Source organism: Filicampus tigris, chromosome 1 (genome assembly GCF_054856515.1).
Source record: "Filicampus tigris isolate MCC_2025a chromosome 1, RoL_Ftig_1.0, whole genome shotgun sequence".
Taxonomy (NCBI): domain Eukaryota; kingdom Metazoa; phylum Chordata; class Actinopteri; order Syngnathiformes; family Syngnathidae; genus Filicampus; species Filicampus tigris.
In genome coordinates this window covers 7,958,676-7,984,036 of record NC_141217.1, presented here as the reverse complement: position 1 = coordinate 7,984,036, position 25,361 = coordinate 7,958,676, and the positions used below count along the sequence as shown (strand labels likewise).

Genomic DNA, 25,361 nt, shown 5'->3' with positions numbered 1-25,361 from the left:
ACTCAAGGCATATTGTTGTTGTTGTTCTCTGTTGTTGTTAGCTTTTAGCTCCAGTGTTTCCTCATGGGGGGGGCCTCCGCGATGGGGGGGGTGGCTGCCCTTCCCGCAGGGGCCGTCATCGCAGGGGCTCCTTGGGTCCGGGGGCCTCTACACTTTGTGTGAGGTCCACCCGGCTGATCCGGGCCGGGGGTCTCTGTGGTGGTGGCACCCCTGTGGCCGTGGACTGTCATTCCCCTCAGCGTGGATGAGCTCCCTTTGGGTAGCCTTTCCTCATATGGTTTCTCTGTGCCTTGTCTTTCTAACACATCTTATCAGGTTGTGTGCTTTGTGTGTGTGTGTGTGTGGGGGGGGGGGGGGTTGTGTGGGGGCGCGTGCGCATGTGTGAGTGCTGATGTACTGGTGGAAATATGGGTTTGTTACGGGTTTGTTGGGATGGAAGGCGGGAACGGGTCTTTTTTTGATGTTGTGTTTTGGATCTTTTACAGCACTTTGAGTTGCATTTTTATGTATGAAAAGTGCTATATAAATAAAATGTGATTGATTGATTGATATAGTGTTTACGGAAGTAAATGTGCAGCGTGTCGGGGCATTTCGACAGTGGAGCGATTCGGTCAGAGGTAGAAATACAGTATTTGGGGGAAATTATGATTTTTATCTCATTTCATGAAGACGTCAAGTCATAACCGTGCATAAAAAATGAGCCGATCGAGCCGTGGCTGAATTACTACTATCTCCATAAATGTCCACTATATGCTTCATGTTTCAAGTGGGATTCAAGTAAAGTCAAACATATAGTCAACACTGTTACTCAAAACAACTGCAGAGTCACTGTCAGCACTGACCCCTCCATCCGCATTTTGGGTTTCTGATGTCAATGTCGGAGGCATGTGACCTGGAGGTTTAGATCGCATTGCAAAAAAAAACGATGGGTACCCAATATAGCACCACTAATGAAAGTGGCCAAAAATGTTGACGTTTTTGAGACAACATGCACTTCAATCGGACACTTAGAATTTATTTTCCCAAGCCAAGCAAAGGACGAAAGAGCCGCGGGTTGCCGACCCCTGGACTAGCAGGATTAATTTATGATGAAATAAAACAACACGATTGGAATTATTTTCAGTGTTTTTGAGTGCATTCTTTAAATGAATACAATTTAAAGCAAACTATTTTGCAAGCCCCCAAATTACAGCTCTCGGACCTGCTGACCCAGTATGAGAACTCCTGATTTTGATTATTGGTAAAGGGCACATCACCTTCTTGTGGCACACTTAACATGTGACACAAAATTTGTTAATCCATCTGACCCCCTCCTTAATGATTCTGGCGGATTCATAAACACACTGCAGGGAATGGGGGAGAAATGCCTCATTAAACACTCACTCAAACATGGCTGCCAAAGCTTTAAGATTTGGAATCTTTTCAGTCCAACAACTGGTGATTAATTAAGAAGATAAACACTACTTGGATTAAAAAAACAAAACAAAAAAAACATGCTCGTTAAATGTTCAAGGAGGTGCAGATTAGATATGAATGCTCCTTTGGATCTTCGAATGAACCGCCAAAGGACCTGAGGTGGTTAAATCACAGAAAATCATCAAGATGTTCTCAATGGGTGATGGGCCACATTTTGTGATGGTCACATTTAAAAACAAATGTTTAATTAATTAAAATCAATTGTTATTTGGCATCAGCTGATCATATCTAGAGTAAATAGTTTGATGTAACAAGCATACAAAAAGTGATTACTGAAGAATCAGTCAAATAGATGTTTCATTCAATTTATTGTTAATGTTCAGTATGAGTAACGGCATTTACAATAAACTTTGAATGAGATGCAAAGAATTGATCAGAATTTTGATGGACATTGACAACAGGAAAGAAAAGACCACTATTGAAAAGATATATTTGCACCTTCAAACCGTTATGAATCACTGTACCCACTTCGCTACCATAGTAAAATGCAAATATTATATAAAAATAACCCAGTATCTTCAAGATGACAGAGAATGTTTACACTGGAGTGGACCTGAGGCAAACCATCCACTGAGGCCATCAGTGGAGTGCAGAATGAACAAAAATAAATAAGCCTAATTTGGATAAGCATCAAATCATACACCTCCTCCTGCATATGGGTTCTTCTTTGGCTATGACTGCTCCACAACCACACATTTTTAAATGTATTTATTTATTTTTGTCTCTCACTACTACTAAGTAAACTGCAAATAAAACAATCTCCCTAGTGGAGATATAAAATCTCTTTATAGACACATATCACATTATAATCACTACAACAACAACTCTAATTCCACAGTATTAAATGTGCAGTCTGTTTAACTCATTAAGAAAAATAAAAAATAAGGCGAGTAAAATGATTTAAACCCATCTCTAACGCCTGCTCAACCTAATGACAGGTCCCAGTGCTTTTAACATTGCACAGCACACAGTACACTCAATAGTGATGTGCAAACCAAGAGTGCATAAATGCATTGACAAAAATCATCACAAGATGCGTTGATGAGCATCTAAAGGCCCAGCCTATGAGTTTGGGATTGCAAAGCTTGTCTTGAGGTGTTTGCACAGGTATTGGCCTAAAAACCTCATCATAGGATTCAGTAAATTCAAGTAATGCTTTACAGTGCTGAATAGAAGTAAACAGCATTGACGAAAGGGGCTTTTGACTCCCATTTGACCCCAATTACTGAGCAACCGCCATAAACAAACAAATAACTGTTGTTGGAGTAATTATTGCCTAGATGCATTATTCACAGAGCCTCTGCTGTAAGCCAGTTTCTCTAATGTGGTGACTTATTAATCAAAATATTCATGGGGAAAAAAATCCACCCCCCTTAGTGGCCATGTTTTCACTAACAAGTTCATTTAATATATTTTTTGATCAGGAAAATGAAAAGAGTTGTCATTTTCTATATTATCAATACATTTGGGAGAAATCAGGAAATAAGTGACTCCATGAATAACGCCCCTTGATAATGGAAAATGGCTGCGCCCCCTACCGTTCTATCCTTGTTCAGTCGGAGTCACTGGAGGAACCGTTTTCAAACCCTCCATTAGAAATCATTGTACTTTCATTGCTTAGAACGTCCAAAAACGGTGATCAATTGGCACCAAAATTTAAGTGGACATCCTTACGAATGAGCACTTCAACATATCAAAAGGGTTAACCTCTCCGTGGCCGATTTATATCATGAGGAAATGTCGAAGCGAGCAGAGCTACATAGATTTATGCTGGGACGAGCGCACACTGCTTCTTTGCTAAAAAAAACAAAACAAAAAAAAAAACACTGCTTGTTTGCTGATCACGGTTAGGACAAGCGAGGCATTCAACACCAGTCAGGATATTTCTAGCGACTGAAGAGGGAATGAATAGACGTGCACATTCATTTGGATGAGGAATGGCCCCAGTTTTTCGACCTAACAGCCGAAACGGTGCATTCCAATGCGGCCACACTCGGTTGAGGAGTCGGATGCGCACGTTCAAGACACTCCTGGTGCTCGATGAGGTCTTACCTCACTCTGACGCAACTTCACTCGCGCGGCCGCGGACAACGCATGCGACTGCTTGGGAGGCAACGCCGCGACATGAAGACGCAGGCTCAAGATCACCTCCACATTCTGCATGGACATTAAGGAGCTAATGATGTTGTGCTAACGCCTTTTGTTTTAACGGCCTGAAGCTAGTTGTTGCTATTAGCTGTACCGTTATTCTACTGTTAGCCGGGAAGTGAAGAGGGGGTGGGGAAATAAAGAACCATACATGCCTGATTGCTTGCCCACAGGTTGAAGTGGACAAGAGTACTAATGTGCATGTGCATTTTGGTGGCGATCGGTCGCCGTTTTAGACAACAGAACTGACAAAGCGAGCAATATTACCAGCTTGCCTCCCTCCCGTAACATAGACCGCTGAGACATCAAAAAATAACAAGCTGAGCCCCAAAAGGTGGCGGGGCAATTTGTCGTAAATCTAATCACAAAAAAGACCTGCAATCACGACAGAGTCTTTTCTTCTTTCAGTGTACTGCTTCTTTTATAATCTATTCACTACCTGTATATAAAAACATCAACGTAGACACAGTACAGTGTACTGTGACACCGGATTCTGCAAGGAAGTAACATTTTCATACCAACACCTTGTCAATAAAATTCTAACAGCCCTGAGCTAATAGTACCCTGGTATGGAGTTCCTCAAGACCAGAGGTGGTTAAATAAAAACACTCAGCGGTGCTCTAGCTTGACCCCTGTTGGACATTCTTCTCATAGTTCTCCTGGCAGATGTGGACACGCCGGGTGAAGTAGTCGGGCTCCGAAATGGCCTTGAGGAGGTCGGTCTGGATCAAGGCGATGTCATAAAGCTCAGAGATGGAAGCCGTGCGAGTGTCCGAGCCACCAGGCTCCCTGAAAACCTGGACCATACACAGAGTCATGTTGCTTTCTGTCCGTTTTGAAATAATCACGCAAACATGCCAAAGAACAGCCAAACATTTCCGGTGTTTGTAAAGTTTGCACAAACAGTGAATTAAGTCTTACACTGCAGAGTGACTAATTTTAGGATGCCTGAAACCAAAATCCTCGGAGCAACAGGTTTGCAAATGATTAACGGGGAGTGAAAGATAACTCCATTGTTGGCGTGCATGCTTTACATCTTCCATTTGTTCAACATGCCTAACCTGACGCTGTAGTGGAAAGTGGACCAATGTGACTCGTATAATTGCTCCAAGTCGAGCTTCCTTCTAGATTTCATTGCGCTTGAAAAAAAAGTGACACTGGGAAGATATGAGTGTCAAAAGACTTCAAGCAAAACCATTAAATGTGGTCAACAATGAGCTTTGTGGGACTTCTAAAAACAATAGACATGTGATGGACAAAGACGTAACAGGAACCTAGTAGTTCCTTCCAAAAAGTTAGATGGAACCATGCATTTATTATTCCTGCAAGGTCAATTGTTTGGACCAGGTTCAAGGCAGACCTTTGACTGTAGAAATTTTTATTCAGCGCTAAGTAGTTTTGGGGGTCAAACATGATTCTAAAAAAAAAAACAACACAAACTTAGAGCTCATACCTTATAAGACTTCAGTGAACCTCACAAGAACTCTGTTCAGTTGTTTTGTGTTTCTCCTTCAGTGATGTTTTTTGCAACACTTTTTCCCAAAAGAAACCGTGTCAACGATGTGCGAAGCAGAAGTACATACAAGTAGTAAATAGACCAAAAGTTGAGTGAAGTGAGAAGACTCACATTCAAAGCAGTACGACTCTTAGCATCCCATTGTTACTTTCTACCAATTTACACCAAATCGTAATGTCGTCTACCTTGGCCTAAAAAGTTCAGCAGACATCAGTTGTGCCATTTTTTTGTTCGTTTTCAACATTAAGCTTACGTGCAACGAAACAAACGCACAGCGAAACTCACCAGTAGGGCAAATCAACTGCAGTAGCTGCTGACTAGAGCACAGCATGAAGGCCTTGAAGCTCTGAATGAATACAGATTCTATAAATCTTAAGACGTAATTGCCAATGTCCGACTTTCATCGACTGAACCAACACACCACAGCGGCGAGTAAGCAGTTTACTCCAAGAAGAGCTGAGTCAGGAAGTTTCAGTACTTGAAGTAGCTTTAAAATGTTGCTCTCACTAAATGAGATTTGACATTTCCAAAAAAAAAAAAAAAACACGACTCAATTAAAAATTAATGAGGCAAACAAAGAGGGAGGGAGTGAGATTGCTGCATCCCACTCATTATACGCAGTATGAAATATTACAAATGATTGGTCAAAGAGATGGAAAATGGGTGTGGAAAATAAGTGAAGAAAAAGAGCTATGCTAAAGTTCATAGATGTGCGCTACCTTGGGATGCACTACGGTATCCTCGTCATTCTGTCGTATGTTGTCATCTATGAAGATGTGTTGAACATGCTCGTCGAAGGGGTCCACCCACAGCGGCTTCCCACCTTGGATGGAGAACTTCTTAGTCATCCACCTTGGATGGATTTAAAAAAAAAAAAAAAAAGTGGATAAGGGTACATTGTAGAAGACTGAAGTCACCTGGATTACATGTGGGGGATTAGCTGTACCATTCATAGTCATCCTGGAAGCCACCGAGCCCGTTTGCACTGCTAAAGAATTGGTATAGGCCTCTCTCGCCATCGCGGGTCGACAGCCGCTCCGAGCTTCTGGTCACAAGAACACCTTTCGAGCTGCAGCGGATCTTGCCCGGTGTTTTATTCACACCTAACTGTGCAGGAGAGAAGTGCAGTTAGGATTTTACTATTGCAAGTCATACACAACAGCACGACTACTGTGAGATTGACGGACTTTCAGTCCAAAACACATTTGCTATTATTTTCACAAGAAATATTACATGAACTATCTGGCAAATCTCATGTTGTGCATTTCCTCAAAAGTGGATGGAGGCACTTACAGGCAGTTCCAAGCTTTGTAAAAAAAATTGTAGTTGAAAATACGATTAATCGCAATTAATTATGGAAAATTTTGCCATTCATTACTTTAAAAAACTATCATTTGACAGCACTAATTTTTACGCATGAAAGTGATATATTTTTCATTGAAAAAAAAAATCCTGATTAAGATAAATACAGCCATTGAATGACACTATCATTTATTTTTGTCTGAGGGTTTTATTTGAGGATAGGCATTTATTAAAGTGGACTATGGCACAATTTCTATTAACCCATTAAGACCGGGAGCGCATAACCGCGTTTCTACCACTAGAGCCAGGAGCGCTGTTGCGTCTTTCTACCCTTAAAGCCTGGATAGTGCAAGGGGCCGTTTTTTTTTTTTTAAAGATACATGTTTGTAGACAATGGCAACATTGATGTCTTTGTAACAGAATAGAGGGTGGTAATTACCACTTGATTTTTAAAATTAAAAATAGTGCTTCTCTTGCACTGACACTTTATTTTTACATCTTCCATTGAAACAGTAAAGATTAATAAACTCGGACCTGTGTGCAAGCCATATGTCTAAGGTCTCAAATTCTTTTGGAATGATGTTTTTACCTGCTACAGGGTCTTAGATATTAATTATTTTGTAGGTGTTGAATTTCTGGGAAAACTTCAGGTTTTCAAGGGTAATTCCAAAGACGAGCTTAGGTTTTGGGGAGCTGTTGAGCCATGCGCTTTAGTGGGTTTAGTGGGTCAAAACAACGGTCACTATTGAGGAAATACGATATTCCTCCATTTATTTCTTAGACGGTTTAGGGGGCCAATATACAAACCGCAACCCTATGTAGGTGGCAGCAGAGTCAAAAGCTATATCACACCAATGCGCATTCACTTTATCGCCCAGTTCCCTTGACTAAGTACAAAGTTGTCATAACAGCCACATTTTTAGACTACAACTTCTGCAATGCAGCCTTTTACAAAACACGCCATGCACAACCACAGTCTGCCTTCTACACGCTCGCCTTCTCTCTGGAAGATGTGAACAAGCGATTGTTTGAATACGCTTTCCACATCAAGCTTTCCCTGACCAAAAACCACCTTCAATTCATTCTCCAGAACTGAAGCAATTCAATTTTTAGAGGTTAGAGTTTTTGAGACGTGTTCCATAATTGAAGGATTAAATGTGAGAGGAGAGACTGATATTTTCTGTCTTGGAAGCAATCGATCTCACCCCAGCTGACACTAGTCAGAGTTTTTGTCAGTGAGGATGCTGGAAAGCTTTTTTGTGTGAATCATTTGCAGGTTGCAGGTGAGACCATTTTTGGCACTTGAGAGCATGAGACAAGTGTGAGTGCGTTGTTATTTCTCCCAAGCATTTCATTATGTTCAAGAACTCATTTTTAGTGATCATACGGACTTGCCATGTCAGAACTTACTAGTCCTAACAAGACCGATTTTCCCATATACACTCGTTTTCCAGAGACAGCATTCGAGTTCGCTGACAAATAAAGGTCATGTATATATTAGAGAAAACAAAGGATGTGTTCTGGTCATTAACATTTCTCTTTAAATTTATATGACTGGCAAATTAACCATTACCCAGGATGTTTTGGAGAAGGACCAGGCTAAAAGGATAAACAATCACTGTCAGAGATTTCCCAGCAGCAGAAGCAGCAGGTAAACAGCTTCCAAGTGGTGATTCCGAGAAGTGATTTATTTTCAAATAAACGTCAGCCTTTGAAAATTGCGGCGCAAGAGATTGAAAATGTGTGGCAGTCGTGTTTGCAAATGTAGAGTGACAGTTCTGAGCAGGAAGGGGAGACGTTGCTTGGATTGAGTGTGACTATTTCACCTTCAGATCGAGGAGCTCAGGAAACAAGGGATGAGCACCCTGTGTCAGTGCTTTGGATACAGCACTTAGCACACGAGGCAGGTCGCTTCCAAATGTACGAAAATGGACGGCAAACTTGGTCCCTTGCTGTGTCAGATCTTTGAGCAACTGGAAAAAAGAGGGAAGGATCCAGTGGTAGAGTCGTCCATCCTCTGCCTTTATTGTCAGCTCTTGGTCACCCTGTGAAGAGGCCAGTTCGTCAACACACAACATAGTCGAAAGATCTTGTTGGTTAGCGAAACTACCAAGGAACATTTGGTTTGAGGACTGAAAGTGGACTCACTATATTGAAGCCTTAAAGCCTTGATATTGCGTTTGTGGAATAAGAGTTAATCCACACGTTTTAGCCATCTCAGGCGGCGGCCATTTTGTCACTTCTGTCGACTGAAAATGACATCACAGTTGCTCAGGGCTCAGGTAACGACCAATCACGGCTCACCTGTTTTCTGAAGCTGAGCCATGGTTGGTCGTTACCTGACCCTGAGCAACTGTAATGCCATTTTCAGTTGACAGAAGTGACAAAATGGCCACGCCCTGAAATGGCCAAAAGTGGATGCATTTTGCTACAAACGCAATATTAATCAGAATTCTGTGTTCCGACTAGTTGGCCTGCATACAACATGTTCTTGTAAAGAAAGTTTTTGGGTTGACTTCTTCCCAGCGTCACAATATGAAGAGCCCAGCTTCACAATGAGAATGTTTAAAAATTGCATGTTGCACACCTGTGATATTTGCATTAAGCATTGCAACAGGGCAAGCAACCCAGGCAATCAGCTACATGTGGAAGATCATGTGAAATGTGGTCAAAGTTTCTAGACCGAAACGCGGAAGCCCGTTTAAAATGATAGGCGGACCGGCCTATCGGGGAGTGCTATTTGTAAGTATTTCACAATACCGTGTCAAGAACGTGATGGTTTACTTCGCGTGGGAGTTCATTGTGAGCGAAGAATAGAGCTGAATGCATTGTTTACGTTTTTATAATTCGCCCCTGGCCAACAGCTTTCCGGTTGGATTTTTCTAACAATGAGAAATAGTGACTACCGCCGCCGATGGTATGGAAGGCTATTACATCTTATGCATGCGCAGAAGGTACTTTAATGGTCTGTCGTTGCAGTGTATTCCTCCAGCGTGACGTGCCGACAGCCGGCCGGACGCCACTGGGGGTAAGCGTCTGTCACTGTTGGCCAGCGTCTTTTTGGCCTATCTGGGCCTTACTACACATTCAAAGAGCCATTTCGACCATCTATAAAAAAATAAAATAAAAAAATACACCAGGGGCCAAAAAACACTTTTGACACTACACTCACTATTATTTCTCACCTGTATGTATAAAAAATATAGTGCTGCTTTTATGAAAGTAAAGTGCTGTAGAGAAGATGCAATTTTAGTTCTGCATGTAACAAAAACATTCTGAACTATGAAAAAATATACTTTGTTGAAGCTTACTTTCAACTTAAATAACACTAACGAACACAATTTTTACTGAGTTAGGTCTGACAGCTGATTTAAATAATTTGCCACATAGCTGAAGATGAGTCCAATCACCATCAGCTCTTCTGACTATAGTCTTTCGACAACTAATCAGTGAAATTTTGCTTATCTGCAGGATAAGAGAAAAAAAGATAGACAAAGCCTGACTCCAATTTTTAAATCAGCATGCCCACTTTAGTTTTAAATCAGCATACAAAATCTAACTTTGATTTTTTTTTTATTGTTCCCCCTTGTAATCAGTGCCTTTTTGTGTTAAGTCATATTTATGAAATTAACACCAACCAAAAATGTTTTATCATGTGTGGAGCATGTAGTCAGCTGTCAACCTGACTAAAAAAAAGGACTGTCACTTAACAATTTTAAATATATATTTGCAAAATAATAGCCAATTCAAATATTTCTTTTACCTGGTTAATGTGAATTTTGCTCCTGAACTTCAGCTCAGCGTCTGCGCATCAGAGCAAAAAGACATCACTTTCATCTTGTCATCTGTGGGACGTGAGCGATGTTTGTTTTTAATATATTGTATGTAGTTCATGTAGCACGTAACATCAGAGGTTCTACTTTCTCCCAAAACTTTTCTTTTCTTGGATTTATCCATGGTTTATCTCCCAAAGGTCAAATAGCTCATTAAATATTGGCACCAGTTGTCACACACTGGTGGCTGTAACGCATATTTTGACCAAAAACACCCCCCAAAGAGTTGTATTTTAATGTTACAAGACAACTATAATCTTCAAATTTCGAATTTTATTTGGAAAATGAATGAATGGAAAAAAATTACATTATTTTCCAAAAGTCACAGAGAGCCACAGCAGGATGAAAAAGCCACATGCGGCTCTGGAGCCAAGGGTTGCTTAGCCTTCAATCATCTCAAATTGTCCATTCTGTCTGGAAGGATACTTACCTTTACACCCTCAGGCCAGCGGAGCTGGTTCAGATATTCCTCCAGAATCCCACGGAAGCGTCTACCTGTTGTGGAGGTGAACCTGGGAGTCGCTCCAAATTGGGAGTAGTAGTTGATGGCATCATCACATGGCGGAAGCAGAGAAGGCGAGTCACTCAACCATTCCCACTTGCCTGCGAATGGAAAGAGACACTTAAGATGACCATCAAACTGGTCTTGAGGATTCCAGGATACCGTAGTAATCAAGATGGGCCCATTTTCTAAAAAAAATATTTTGTTGTCATTTGTATATTTACAGTATATGAAATACTAGAAACATTGCCCTGAACTGGCCATTTCCATATTGCCGTGAGACATCATCACGTGTGCTGAGGGAAATTATTCAATTTCACATAATTGGTCCATAATTTAAACACTGTTTGTTTGTTTTTACACATGATGTATCTTTGTTCCTCCAACTATGCCAGTGACATAGTGACAGGCATGGGTGGGGGAACTTTTTTTTTTTTTAAACCCTCAAAAATCTTTGAAAACGGCGGGGGAATGATTGTGGGTTGGGAGATCCGCGAATAGTTAAATGCACATGCAGGTGCCGAACCCCGATTATGCAGGGGTCCACTGTACAGTGCAGTATACCCTAGTCCAGTGACTTTCACCCAGTGTGCGGTGGCACATTAGTGTGCCGCGGGAAATTATCCTGTCAATTATTAAAAAATAAATAAAAAAATGATTTTCTAAAAATAAATAAATAAAAGACGTTTGTTAATTAAATTATGCAAACCATGTTAGTAACGGGTAAAACAAAATGTTCTTCCACTAGATGAGAGATCTTAAGGTACATAATGACCCTGTATAGCCACTTATTATGAATTGTTTTGCTCAGCGGTGTGCCGTGATATTTTTCCCGATGTGGAGTATGTGCCTATAACTTGCTTGTTTTTAAATAAACACGTTCAAATCAATTTTCCTCATTTTGTTCATGTGCCAAACTATGCTGTGTTTTAGTCGAGGCTCTTACTAAATCAGATAAGACAGTATTTAAAAACGCACAAATCTCCATATTGGTAAACATATATGACATATGATAAACAACAGAAATCATTAAAGCTTTCTGGCCTGAAATGATTAAAAACATTGTTGAAACAGATGATTCTGTGATATAACACCAATGCCAATTAGGGACAAAAACCTGGTAAAGTCAATTCAAATGTTTCTGCCCTAGTCAACTAAACGGGCACACATTTCATACTGAGCAAGCAGAACTTTAAGTAAATTGAGACGGGTTGCTGGTAATCGTTGCATTATGCATCTACTTTTGATGACATCTTTGGTGGTGGTTCGTGAGCTTTGTAAAAATATAATGTAAAATATGTTCACTGGCTCACAAAGGTTGTGAAACATTGCTCGTGTAAACCTGTCATTCGGCATAGTTGATATGCCACACAACATTTGGTTTAAAATAATGCTCGAATAAAAGATGTTTTTAAACACTGAGTTCAACATACCCTCCGCATCAACTGAGTCAACACAACCAACTCTAGCGGGTTTTTATTTGTTTTAAGAGAACTGAGAAAAACGTTTTACCATTACTCATTTTGCCCCAAGTGACAGTTGTCATAAAATAATCCAAGGCAGCCACTGTCCCTTGGCACCTCACGGCGTCTGACACCAGAATGGTGTTGTTCAAATCCACATGCAGGATTATTTTTTTATGTTTCTGATGAATGGCAGGATACACCGGTGGGCCGTCGTTTCTCCCAGGCGCAGGTTCAGAAACATCCCGGTAATTGGTGTCGTCGTTTTCTTCATCGTGGTGGCCGTTGTCCGCACTAAAGTTGGCCATGAGTGCACCGCTCAGCGTGGTCGACTGTTTAAAGACACTTCAATTTTGCTTAATCGCAGCCTGAGTTGAAGTCTAGTTAACTTCCTTATCAACCGCACCAGTCTCTTCTTCAGTGGGCTAATATCACACAGCGTGACTTGAGCGCCATCCTTTGGTGTTATAAATGGATGCAGCGCCTCTGTTCTTGATCACATAACAGAACATCGTTTGCTGTCCCTCTTAATATTATCATATAAATTGATAAAATTATTATGCCTTTAAAGGCCCTAAAGTCCGGCCCGAAAGGGGATATGAACAAGAGTCATTCAGCAGTACCTTACAATGTTACCAATTCTTGAAGTTATTTTATTTATAATTTACACTATTACCTTTCATGAAGATTCCCCCCTCGCCCCCATCATTTAATATGCGGTCCGTTACAAAGGAGAGGGTCAAGAACAGTAAAAATCAAATCTAGCAAGGTGTCGACTTGGTTACATGTAAGAACATGCAGACATGCTGCACGTTTCAGTTTACACTGAAGCCTTTTGACAGTTGCCTGATTGGGATTAAAGCCTTTGACAGTTGCCTCATCGAGATTAAAAATGTAAATTTAAAAGGCAACAGATGTCAAAATAAGTAATAGAGCAACAAAGGAGGGAAAATGCACTTCCTTTTTTTTTGCAAATAAGTATGTCAGTGCCTCCCTTAATGGTTTTGTTGCTACAATTCCATTGCAACCCGGGGACACACTAATCTATCCAGGCAATAATCCGTCAAGAAAACAAAAGAATACGTAACGCACTTTACCTCACATTCACAATTAAATCAACGGGGCTGGTCAGCAGTGATTTTTTTATTTTGACATACCACAATGTGCATTGACAGGTGGAAGCCTGCCTGGAGACGCACCACTCAATTCTTGACAAGAGGTTTGGAACAGTTTCAGCAGCAGCTTCTGCAAGCCTATGATGCTCATATATGCATTTCATGAATGGAACTACATGACAGTTCAGTATACCTTCAGCAACATTTATACATATTTATGTAAGTAAATCAATTACCCTAAATGGACCCTATTCTTGGGACACAGCCGTGAGTTTGGTGTGGAAGAACTTGAGAGGCCCTGACCTCAATCAAAAACCATTGGTATGAAGGAAAAGTGAAGCCGTGAATAACACCCTCATCCAACATCAATTTTAGCCCGTTCCTGTTTGAACACGACACAAAAAGCGTAGACAGACTTCCCAGCAGAGTAGAGGCTGTTTGAGATGCTCATTAAGTATAAGCAAAGTATCCCGATGCATTTTTCCACGTGAGTTGTGTGGTTAGTCTGAGCACATTTTTAGTACGTACTTCCACGTGACAGCAATCAAATCCAGCTCTTCCAACACTGCAGCATCAGACAGCCCAATTGAGGTGTTGACGTAATGATGAGCACCAATGTGTGTGTTGGCCAAGTAGATCTTAGCTCTAATTCAATGAGCCCCCCCATGAGATGTTAGTCGGGTCACGTTTGCATCACTTCTGTTCAATTAGTCCACATCTTCCATGTTGCTGTAGGATACTGTTGCGCAGTCTCCAGAATGCGCAAAGACACCAACGGGCACCTCCGGGGTCAAGGTCGGCGGTCCCTCGGAGTCCAGGTCAGCGCCGAATAATGACTGACTTGATGCCTGTAAAGAAAAAAAAGAAAAAAAAAGCAGTATTGACCATAAATCAGGCGGTTTTATTTAATCTTCTGTTAATAGTGGCGCTGAGTACGTGCAAAGGATATTCAAGCTACCCATTTGTTTTTTTGTTTTATTAATTTCCAAACATAAAAAAAAAAACTTTACATATATTAGGAAACAACTTTTGCATTATTGTAGGGAAACTGATAATGTGTCCTTTTACACATTACAGAGAAGAAACATTCCACGCAGGGAATTAAAAACAATAATGTACAATTCTACATGTGTATATTTACATTTGGACCAAGGCAAACAAGAAAGCTGCACTGGAAAATCCCTGAGACCTGTACTCGTACATTTGAGTATAATGACAATAAAGAGTATTCTGATACTGATTCTATGCAATTAGAATCACCACAGCAGGACAGGAGCCAACATGCAGACTTCAATGACAAAACATTTGAAAAATGCAACTTTTAAAATATATTCAAACTTCATATTCATACATAGTGTTACACACTAAACCAAGTAAGCTGTTTGCAATAAAACATATTGGTGGATGAACTCAACACACTTTGGCTTAAAATGAAGATATAACCGAACTATATTTGCAGAAAGAAAAGGTCAATAAAGTAAAAAAACAAAACAAAAACAATTGATCCAAAGGAAAGCAACAACAAACACGTTAAATAGGTCACTTGAGGACATGATGAACTGAACATTGTACATAATGCAAAAGCAACACATATTTCGTCGCTGAAATCGTTCTTTTCGTTAAATTGCTCAAACATTCGAAAATAAACCTGAATACAAATGTTGATCATAAAGACTTGAACCATCAAGGTCAAGAACTAAGCATGTTATGTCCGATAACAGCCAATTCTCTTAAATGCATAGAGGAAATTCAGTCAAGAAGTCACTGCTGGTGGTCCTAAAGTTTACCGATCCAAATTGTCATCTCACGTTCTGAGCTTCTGTGATCAAACGGTTGACATGACCCACTCAGGTAGTGTGAACCATCGGAATGCTGTTCAACCTTTGATTTCTTTGGATTATGAATTAGGGTCATCAGGGGAAACAGAAATCAGAATCTGTTTCAGGAATCAATATTTTACAATTTGTGCGCCACCAGGTGCCAACGCGGCGGCTGCTAACCTTAGGGGTCGGCTTGGAGTTTGTCTGAAAGCGGCATTCACAGCTGCAGTCATTGTAATGGTGCCGATGCTAAGTTGGATTTTGATTCATTTGCTTGCAATTGGCTCACTTGCTTTTCTACTGATGCAACAGCTCCAAACACACTCAATTCTGAGCACAGTAATCTGATCAAACTACTTGTATTTATTAAATACAGAATACACATGCTCCTTCAAAGTACAATGTTAATTTAGCCGTGCACACGTCACTGGCGATGATCGATATAATTTCCGGATCCACTACGCAAGTTAATTTCACCGCCAAATGGTGACATTTTCAAAATGGATCTTTATGGAATTCACGTCTCATAGAAACGCCATGATGCATAAATTAGGGCCACCCTTAGACTTTGCCGAATCACGTCTCTTTGATGGTTGCGAACAAATTTCCGGTTTACCCATGGTGGGTGTGTCAGAGGTCTGCATGGGAAAATCGCCACACTGAAAACACGCGAGCCAGGAATGTTATTCAACATAATGACTTGAGTGCAAATGGGAGAATATGCCCCTAAGTTACTATGTTATGTATTTATTTTCTGTCATTATCGTTATCATTTTTCTATTGAGCCACATTTCCAACTCGTAGAACAGTTCAGTTCACCATAGTAACCAGGTAACGCCTCATCTGGCTTGCATTTCCTTTTTTTTTTTTTTTTTTTTTTGCTTACAGTGGAGCGTACAGAAGCATACCATTGAGACCGACACCCCTACAAAGGGATACTAAAAAAAAGGTGGGATTTGCCAATAATATAGGACTTCTTATAATCAAATTTTGATCACATTTTCCTAATGTTTTTTTATTGTCACATTAGGCGCTGTATTATTAAAGCTGAGATGGCTTCCAGCCAAAACACCAATCTGTATTTCTTCAAGCGTAACTTCTGAGCAATTCATCAATCAGCTGTGACTCAGGCCCAGTTTGATTTGTAAAGAAGTGGGTAGACCAAGTTGACCAGAAGTGCAAACACCGCGGCCAGGGTTCCCAGAACAAAATATCTCGCACGATCATCGTCAGGACAATCTGACATCCTGCCCACGTGTTGATGGTGCCCTTCAGCTCTGTCCTCATCTCTTGTCCTCTGGGCTTGTCGCCGTCGCAGCCCCGAGAGGAAAGGTCTGCGCGGAGATTCATCAAGACCCTCTTCGTCTTCTTCCAGTTCCCGCCATATTAGAGAGGCCTGCGATTGGCGGAAACTGGTATCAACTTCGGGGAAAAGGCGTGATCTAACAAACACGGTCATTATGATTCGGCGTATTGAGTTGAATTGCTGTTTTCACGAGAGGTGGGCAATTCCTTGTGGAGTCTCAGATATCAATGCTCACTTGATTGTTATTTTAAAACAGCAGAAAATACTTCAGTGGGCAGATGATTGAAAGAATTATTGTTCATAACAGATGTTTACATTTAAAATAAATAAGAAAGCAGACATTTAGATAGGATAGAGGAAACTGAAGGGTAGTGAAGCCTAAGCTCAGCCTCATCACTTTCAAATACAAAAGTCAACTGTAACAAAGAAACGATCGCCATCTTACTGATTCTTGTTGACAAGTAACTTTGTCAATTTATTAAAGTACACCAGTGAATTCAGTCCAGGTGCTAAAAATCATCCACAGATGCAGAGTTATTTGTGCGCAAATTTAACCAGAGTGGTGAACTTGTTTTGTAGGATATGCATTAGGGCTGGGCAATTCATTGACATTTAATCGTGATTTCGATTTGGGCTTCTACCCATCTTAAAAAGTTCATACTCGAAGAAAAATGCTGAATGCGCAGAACTGCGGGCTGTATGTGCAAGTTCCCGACGTTGCAAAAACGCAGCAAGCGTGTGATGTAATTCTCCCTGAGTGTGCTTTAAAATGTTTAATGACACCAAAGTTAGGAGTTTATCCATCCATTACCATATTTACCGGACTATAAGTCGTGTTTTTTTTTCAGAGTTTGGCCGGGGGTACGACTTATACTCCGGAGCAACTTATGAGTGAAATTATTAACACATTATTACCTGTATATCATTTCACATGTTATTTTAACCCACATAAACAACTTAAAGATAAATCCTAAAGGCTATTACAATGCATGAATAATTTAAACGGTTAAAATCTAATATTGTGTTAAATTAGTAATTCAAATAGTATGATAAAAAGACAATTTGACTGTTTATCAATCCATCTATACAAAATAGTGTACTGTTCCTTTAAAAGGCGCCGTGCCTGGCAGTGCATGGTCTTGCATCATCAGCCAGCCGCACGCACGCACGCACGAGAGCGGAGGAAAGAACAGATAATTAAGACCGAATACAAAAATACTTTTGGGGACTTGGAAACATTCTACATGGTCAGCGATAAATAAAAGGCTTATTTAATCGATCTACGACCGTTTTGGTGAGTTTAAAGTTATCTTACCGTAACTTTCTTGTAATCCCACATGTGTGGATGTTAGCTAAATGTCACCATCGTAACAAGCGCACAATTTTATAAATTTCATTTATATGGACACATTTATTTGCGTTACGCGACAGAGACAACTTGGCTTCCGGGGGGGCTGGTGGGGCGACTTATACTCCCTCTGGAGGGATCCCAAGGCGTTCCTAGGCCAGCCGGGAGACATAGTCTCTTGCAGAGTGTCCAGGGTCGTCCCCGGGGCCTCCTACTGGCGGGACATGCCCGGAACACCTCACCAGGGAGGCGTCCAGGAGGTATCCTAATCGGACGCCCGAGCCACCTCAGCTGGCTCCTATCAATGTGGAGGAACAGCGGCTCGACTCTGAGTCCCTCCCGGCTGGCAGAACTTCTCACCCTATCTCTAAGGAAGAGCCCGGACACCATGCGGAGGAAACCCATTTCAGCCGCTTGTATCCGGGATCTTGTTCTTTCGGTCAGGACCCTGTCAAGGGCATAGAGCTGGTCCACTGTTCCACGGCCGGGACGAAAGTATTCTCCATTCTCCCCACCGACCCACAACATCCCGAGTTGAGGTCAGCAGCATCCCATCTCCACTATACAGAGTGTAAATGGTGCACTAAACCACACAGGCCGTCTAAAAACTACCCTGAGCAGTCTAAACCGTGATTCATCCGTGAAGAGAATATCTCTGCAACGTGCCAGGCGCCATCGAATTTGAGCATTTGCCCACTCACGATGACGAACTGGAGTCAGAGTGGAGAGACACCGATGAGGACGACGAGCATGTAGATGAGCTTCCCTGACACGGTTTCTGACAGTTTGTGCAGAAACGCTTTGGTTACGCAAACAGATTGCTTAAACAGCTGTCCGAGTGGCTGGTCTCCGACGATTTTGGAGGTGAAAATGCTGGATGTGGAGGTCCTTGGGCTGGTGTAGTTACACATGGTCTGCGGATGTATGGCTGGTTGGATGCATTGCCAAATTCTCTGAGACGCCTTATGGTAGAGAAATGAACATTCAAGACAGCAATAGCTCTGGTTGACATTCCTGCTGTCGCACGCTCCCTCAATTCTTGCGACATCTGCGGCATTGTGCCGTGTGATAAAACTGCACCTTTCAGGTTGGCCATTTATTGTGGGCAGTCTAAGGCACACCTGTGCACTAATCATGTCTAATCAGCATCTTGATGCGGCACACCTGTGAGGTGGGATGGGTTATCCCGGCATAGGAGAAGTGCTCACTCTCACAGATTTAGATTGTGAACAATATGAGAGAAATTGTGATACCGTGTATGTGGAAAATGTTTTAGACGTTTGAGTTCATCTCCTAAAAAATGTGAGAAAAAACAAAAGTGTCACGTTTATTTTTTGTTGAGTGTAGTAACTAGGTCCTAGTTATTCAGTTGCTGGTGTCGTACAATCAGATTAGCGCAACAAGACTGAAAATGGCTCACACTACAAAAAAACGCTTTAGACACTTGGAACACTGTTGTCTATTACTTCCAGCATCACAGCGTCATTGTGCAGTATGAACAATACAATTTGTCAAAAACAACAGGTTCAAAGAAAACGTGACAAAAATGGAACCATGCCGAAAGCAACATTGCCAAGATGCATTCAGCATACACATTATTGCCATATGATACTCTCACCAATAACCCCACAGATTGAATATCAAGAAAAGATGATACAGCGCAATGAGGCACCCAAACCACAGGAGGTGAATTCTTCATGCCAGTTGAGTTTGACCTAGTGTTATTTTAAAAAAGCCTAAAAAATGTGAGAAAATTCCAAGTGTAGATCAGATAGAAGATATGCAGATGGCACTGTTGTTGCGCAGGATGTCTGATTAAGTGCAACCCATCTAAGTATATAATATCGTCGCTGTCTGGTGAAAAACACTGAAGTCCATTTGTAATTTTTTTTTTTTTTTTTTTTTTAGGTGAATGGGGTTTCTGACATCACATTAATTTGAAAATTTTAAAAAATACAAAATTGGAGATGTTTTTCACAGGAGAGCAACGATGTAGATATCTAGCATAGCAGAAAACGGATTTGCATGCAACAACACCATCTAACACCATTTCCCATAAGACTCCAAACCTTCACTGCACATGACATTTTTGATTGAAATGAGTATATCAATCACAATTTATAATATCAAGAATGTCTTGTAGTATTATAACTAGGGGTGGGAACGATAATTTTTGCGATGCATCGTTCATTTTATTAAAACGATTCTGCATCGATTCAGCGGTATTAATAATCGATGTTTCAAGTATAAATTGAAAATAAACTATAAGGATGTGCAAGCGATTACGTGTGTTTGTACGCGTCTGTGCAGAGACTTACGTGACAAGACGGCGAAAAAGGCAAAACTTCACATGAGCGGCGCAATCCTCCTTAAAAGCAACGGTTTGGAGACATTTCGTTTCTTTATGCAGTTGAAGAGTTGAGTGCGGCGAAAGGCGGACCCGTCGGAGATGATAAACAACCGACCGACTCTGCCAGGCGCTCTCGCAAAAGCTGTTTATGGCAATTTCTCAGGGCTTAATGTTACTGTTACACCACTCGCAGTAATGTGTGGAACGAGCTCGAACGTTTATTGATCTCAATAGAGGAAATGCACAGAACTTTTACCAGTCATCGCTACAGCACCGCGCCGTTTTCTTTCTCCAGTCTCGTCCTTTTTTTCTCCACGCAGGGAGATTCTTGCTCTCTGCTTCACTTTGCCAACCGTCCTTTTTCACACAGTGTTTAACACTGCCCTCTGCTGTACTGCACAATATCACATCCTAACATAAACTACTACATGTGCAATAAAGGTCACCAATCAATTGGAATCCATCCATTATCTATACCGCTTTATCCACACGAGGGTCGCGGGGGTGCTGGAGCCTATCCAAGCTGTCTTCGGGCAGTAGACGGGGTACACCCTGAACTGGTTGCCAGCCAATCCCAGGGCAAATTGCAATATCATTTAAAGAATATATTGTAAATCAGGTGCTACATTAGGTTAAATAAAAGCAACTTTCATTTTTAAGTTACACAGTAGTCAATCAGATGATGCATATTGTACTTTAAAGTACAGGTTACGCTAAATCTGATTAAGTTTAAGTATGTTTCTATAATTTCTTTGTTATGCTGCCATTGGCACTTTTTGAAATTTGTGTTGACACACGTAAACGAGATTGCCTTGCCACTTTAATAAAAGTCAAAGTGTGATATATAAATCCTTGCTCTTCAAAGAGTTTTGCAATTGTTTAAAAAAAAAAAAAAAAGGTACCAGTGTTTTAGATGAACTAGAAAACGTAAGCCATAGCAGCGATGCGTCAGAATCGAATCGTAGGCCTCTGAATCAGAATCTGATCGAATCGTGAGGTACCCATAGATTCCCACCCTTAATTATAACAGCATCCACAACAGCTTGTTGCGGTGCCCTCACCTGACTGGCAGTAGCTCCCATTGCAGGAGGAGAGTCTGCTCCAACGGGCCTGAGGAAGCGTGGCGGCCTCTCCACGGGGGAATTTCGACGACGGTAGAAAAGGACGTAAGCATATCGCGTCACCACCTGGCTCTCCTCCACCATCGTTACAGTGCTGTCATCAAACAGACGCCAGCCTGTGTGAGGACAGACGTTAGGTTGGAAACAAGCACAGAGCTGATATTTAGCGGTACATAACAGTAAATGAACTCACCAACGTCGCTACGCTGGCTGTTTCGGTCACTTGGCAGGCGAGCGTAGGCGGTGTAGTGGCCACCGATCATCCCCCCGTAGTGGTTGATGACGGCATACAAGTCGTAGATAGGTGGGTGCTGCATCTCGTCCTTCTGACCAATACAGAACTTACTCAGATCCAGATTCCTACAAGACAAAAGGTTTTGGAATTGGATCGACACTGCGCACAGCTATTACGTACAGAAAAGAACAGGTGTTCACCTGACAGGAAAGTCAACCATGTCGTTAATCTTGTCCCTCCAGATGAAACTCCTGAAACTGAAGCGTTTCAATTGGATGATCAAAATGTTGGGAAGACGCCACAGAAGCAGTTGTTTGGAGGCCTCACGGTGCTGCTGGCACTTTGGACAGTACCTTTGGAGCGGGGAATAGAGTGTCAAATAGGTTACAATCACCATCGTGAGGGCAAAAGCTCTTTAAAAAAAAATTTAAATGACAATTTAATGTTAAATTCAAAGCTTAATTTTGCTTTTGGGTCAGAGTAATGGTGTGTTCACATTACAATGAAGATGAATTCCCAGACGGCTAGATACGTTTTAAAAGTGACATTTTTTTGTATTCATTTATTGAGATCATGAACCTAATGTGGGCTTATTTTGCGTGTAAAAGAAAAACAGAAAGGACCTTCATCTTTTCCTTGCCTCTGTTATAAAGGGGTTGCAATGTAATGTAATTTGCTGTTGTTTTCTTGAACAAAAAATAAACATTTTGCATGTACAGAATGAACAGGTGGTAATTTAATGACAGAAGAATACCTTTGCTCTATAATGAAGAGAAATCAACTACTTGTTGGTGCAATTTTTTTTCCCCATAATTTCCCAAAACATAAAATGCGACTAAGATCCAGTAATAGTGAAATGCGACAATGCACGCAGTAACTGCATAATGGCAATATGGAGAGCCTCACCATGCCTCTTCTGGCGCCAACACCTCTGGCTTGGTGAAGAGGTTGAGGCACTGCTCCAGGGTGAAGTGCCCTGCCCTGGCTGTCTCACTCAATGAACTGGGATCCTCCTCATATTCCAGCTCTTTAGAGCTCACCAGGACATACTCCTTTAGACGCTCGTTGTTTTTCCACACCAGCTCCACCGTTGCATCATCAGGGAGATCGACCAGAATGTCTTCTGCAGAATGGAGGGATGTTACGATTTATCGAAAATCGAAATAAAAATCCATATAAATGCTTAAAACATGCACAAATAAATAAATAAAGGAATCGATTCGCAACGCCATGTTAACTATAGCCACTCTCTCATGTCCTGCATTGTCTGCAACGCACATGGCGCAGTAGAGGTAATCCGGGTCATCCCGTGATGTAAACAGAAGCAATGTGGGTAATGGTGTCATGGCTACCCGAGTGAAAGTTAACAACAGAATCCGAAAGCCCGGGCGCAGTTCACAAAAGTAATTAAAACGTTGTAAATCTCCCTTTCATAGCAGCACGGCGGTGATAAACGAGCATTTAAAAAGGAAGCACTTCGTGGCTGATGCCCGATTTCATTTATGACATAGGGACAGTTTTTTTTTTGGAAGCCAGATAGCATACACCTACCGTGTGTGTCTGATGGAACACCGCACGCATGTCCTGTTGTGATACGCTAACATTTTGTAGCGTATACTACGGACTATGAAGGCATTCGTCAGCAAACTCTCAAACTCGTTTATTAAACACCGTTTTTGTACAACCCGCGGTTGACATCAAAAAGCAAGAGAGGACATGCGCTGCCTCACGGTCACTGTGACCACGTACCGAGTGTTGCGTTCAGAAATCCCACACTCAAACTTAACACAACATTACTTATTTTCCACTACCCTTAATGGCAACACCTAACAATAAAATACATAACATATCTAGGTCATTAAAATTTAGAGTGGTAAAAAATATGTTCCTCTAATCTTTAAAGGTTTTTTTTTCCCCATTCAAAAAAAATCATATTTTGTATATTAGAGAAGCAAAACAAAACGTTTTGGTTCGAGGTTAAATAAAAACAAAATCAAAAAACAATACAAGTGTTTAGTTCAGTTTTATTTAGCACAGTGCTTTTCCCTCAGTTTACTCATTTGATTTCACTCTCTTCTATATTAAAAAAAGTGAAAAAGTAGATAGGTGGGTACTGCGAATTGAAATATGTTTACAAGTATTTATTTTAATATTTATAGGTAGTGTCTTAGCATTAGTGCAACTCAGCATAGTGTATAATTTGGGGTTCCATTTTAAGATGCACTAAACATTCACAGCAAAAAAAAATGAAGGCCACAGTATCACCTTCAATTTCAATTACTCCATCATTTGTAATAAATTTAGTACAAGCTGCAACGTTTAATACAAGTTGAATGTACTTTAATCTTCACTATCTTTATTATTCTTTTGTGCAAACCTTGAAGAATTCTAGCTGTAAGTTTACCGATGGTCATATAAAAGCCTGGCGCAATTATGCTGCGATTTACATATGGTCCGATTAGTCGACTAGCAAAATGATAATTTGTGGCAGCCCTACTTGACGCTTGCACCAATTATCATTGCGTGTTCCGTTTGTGAATGGATGGAGCACCGCACTAGCGCACAGAGACAAGCATGGTAGCGAGTTAATAAAAAAATTGAATCGAAAATCGGGAACTGAAAATCGAATTGGCGCTTGAGTGAATCGTTACATCCCTAGTTGCAATACTATTCACTTCTACAGTTGCCATGTGTATTGTGCCTCTTTCAATTATAAAAAAAAATTGCAGGAAAAGATTAATTTATCGCTTGTCCATCACACAAGTGGTAATTTCAATGAAAAGTTAAAAGGCCAATCCACAGCATGTTTGCAACCTTTCTCATCCAGTCTCTGCTCCTTGTTGTTAGAATCCAGCAGATTGATGTAGAACTGACCAGCATGCCCTGAAGATGGATCATTAGGTTGTTGATACCCAGCTACTGCAGCTAGGAAACAGGAAATATAAATAAGAAAATTAAATAACATAACTATGGATATATAAATAAGAACATTGGACAACAAAATAACTATGGATGTCATTTTTGAAAAAAAAAAAAAAAAAACCACCCATCACCTTCTGGCCGTACTGCCTTCTCACAAGATGTTTCTTTTTCAACATGGGTGTCCAGAGAGCAGCAGGAAGTAGAGGAGATGGACTCTGAGAACCCGGAGTCTGAAGTCTGTGTGGTGGAGAGAGACGTCTGGGGGGAAGTATGGGGAACGGCATCCCCAGAATCAAGGGCTGAGGTAAAGGTGTGTAGTTTCGGGGGGTCGAGCATCGGAGTGGCACTCTTGGGTCCACCGTCGCTTGTTTCTACGGTACTGCTTCCGCCTATGGCCTCATCTCCTGAGCTCGGACCACCTAGAGAACCAGCTGGTGGTGTCGGGAGTACTGGAGATATTTCGGGGGATGTCCTCCCTGACTGGAAAGGGGGCTGGAACACGTTGACTGAAAACCTGCACAAGAAGATCAGGGATGGCATTTTAATAGATCACACATTGGGACGCAACTAATAGCAATTTGCTAACAAATCGAGTATTTTGAAACCTCATGGCAGTAGAAGACCGGGCATCTAGATTCTCTCGTAAATTCCGTTCAAATGCAGAAGAGCATGGATTAAACTGTAATTGCTTCATCGAGTGTGGAAACTTGGGAGTTGCCGTTTCATCCTTTCAAACCTTTTATCATAAATTTTCTGGTCAAGATACTTGTACTCGAGATGTTGAATTTCTATAGACACGCAAAATATTGACATGTTCTAAATATAACTGCCAACTGTGTTGTGCACACAAAAAAATCATCAACATATAGTGGAAAAAAATACTCAAAATCTGCTATGATTTTAT

The 25,361-nt window shown here is 41.1% G+C and overlaps 2 protein-coding genes across 6 annotated transcripts in view; both read right to left on the bottom strand.

Moving 5' to 3' along the window:
- Window positions 1-1,767: 1,767 nt before the first annotated feature.
- On the bottom strand, window positions 1,768-12,665 carry LOC147152652 (uncharacterized). Its single transcript, XM_086050121.1, has 6 exons — window positions 12,290-12,665; window positions 10,706-10,878; window positions 8,269-8,487; window positions 6,087-6,247; window positions 5,860-5,992; window positions 1,768-4,421 (listed from the first exon to the last, which is right to left on the bottom strand). The coding sequence occupies exons 1-6, from the start codon at window positions 12,546-12,548 to the stop codon at window positions 4,245-4,247; spliced, it is 1,122 nt and encodes a 373-aa protein (XP_085906247.1). The 5' UTR covers window positions 12,549-12,665; the 3' UTR covers window positions 1,768-4,244.
- Window positions 12,666-13,365: 700 nt separating this feature from the next.
- usp19 (ubiquitin specific peptidase 19) overlaps window positions 13,366-25,361 on the bottom strand; it is a 35,590-nt gene continuing 23,594 nt past the window's right edge. For 3 of the 5 annotated variants that reach the window (XM_086050078.1, XM_086050095.1, XM_086050086.1), the window contains exons 20-26: window positions 24,589-24,971; window positions 24,350-24,460; window positions 22,442-22,658; window positions 21,736-21,888; window positions 21,494-21,660; window positions 21,241-21,416; window positions 14,210-16,571 (exon numbers count right to left, since the gene is read on the bottom strand). In XM_086050078.1, coding sequence (XP_085906204.1) covers window positions 16,302-16,571; window positions 21,241-21,416; window positions 21,494-21,660; window positions 21,736-21,888; window positions 22,442-22,658; window positions 24,350-24,460; window positions 24,589-24,971 — 1,477 coding nt within the window. In that variant the 3' untranslated portion in view covers window positions 14,210-16,301. The other 2 variants (XM_086050109.1, XM_086050104.1) reach the window with 1 other exon arrangement.

What these genes read in the sequence shown, in the direction of transcription:
- LOC147152652 (XM_086050121.1), bottom strand. Translation starts at nt 12,548, where the DNA reads ATGGCCAACTTTAGTGCGGACAACGGCCACCACGATGAAGAAAACGAC. An exon ending in GCTGGCCTGAGGGTGTAAAG is followed by an intron (nt 8,488 to 10,705) that starts GTAAGTATCCTT and finishes GCCTCTTCACAG; the next exon opens with GGTGACCAAGAGCTGACAAT. An exon ending in TTCCAGGATGACTATGAATG is followed by an intron (nt 5,993 to 6,086) that starts GTACAGCTAATC and finishes AATCCATCCAAG; the next exon opens with GTGGATGACTAAGAAGTTCT.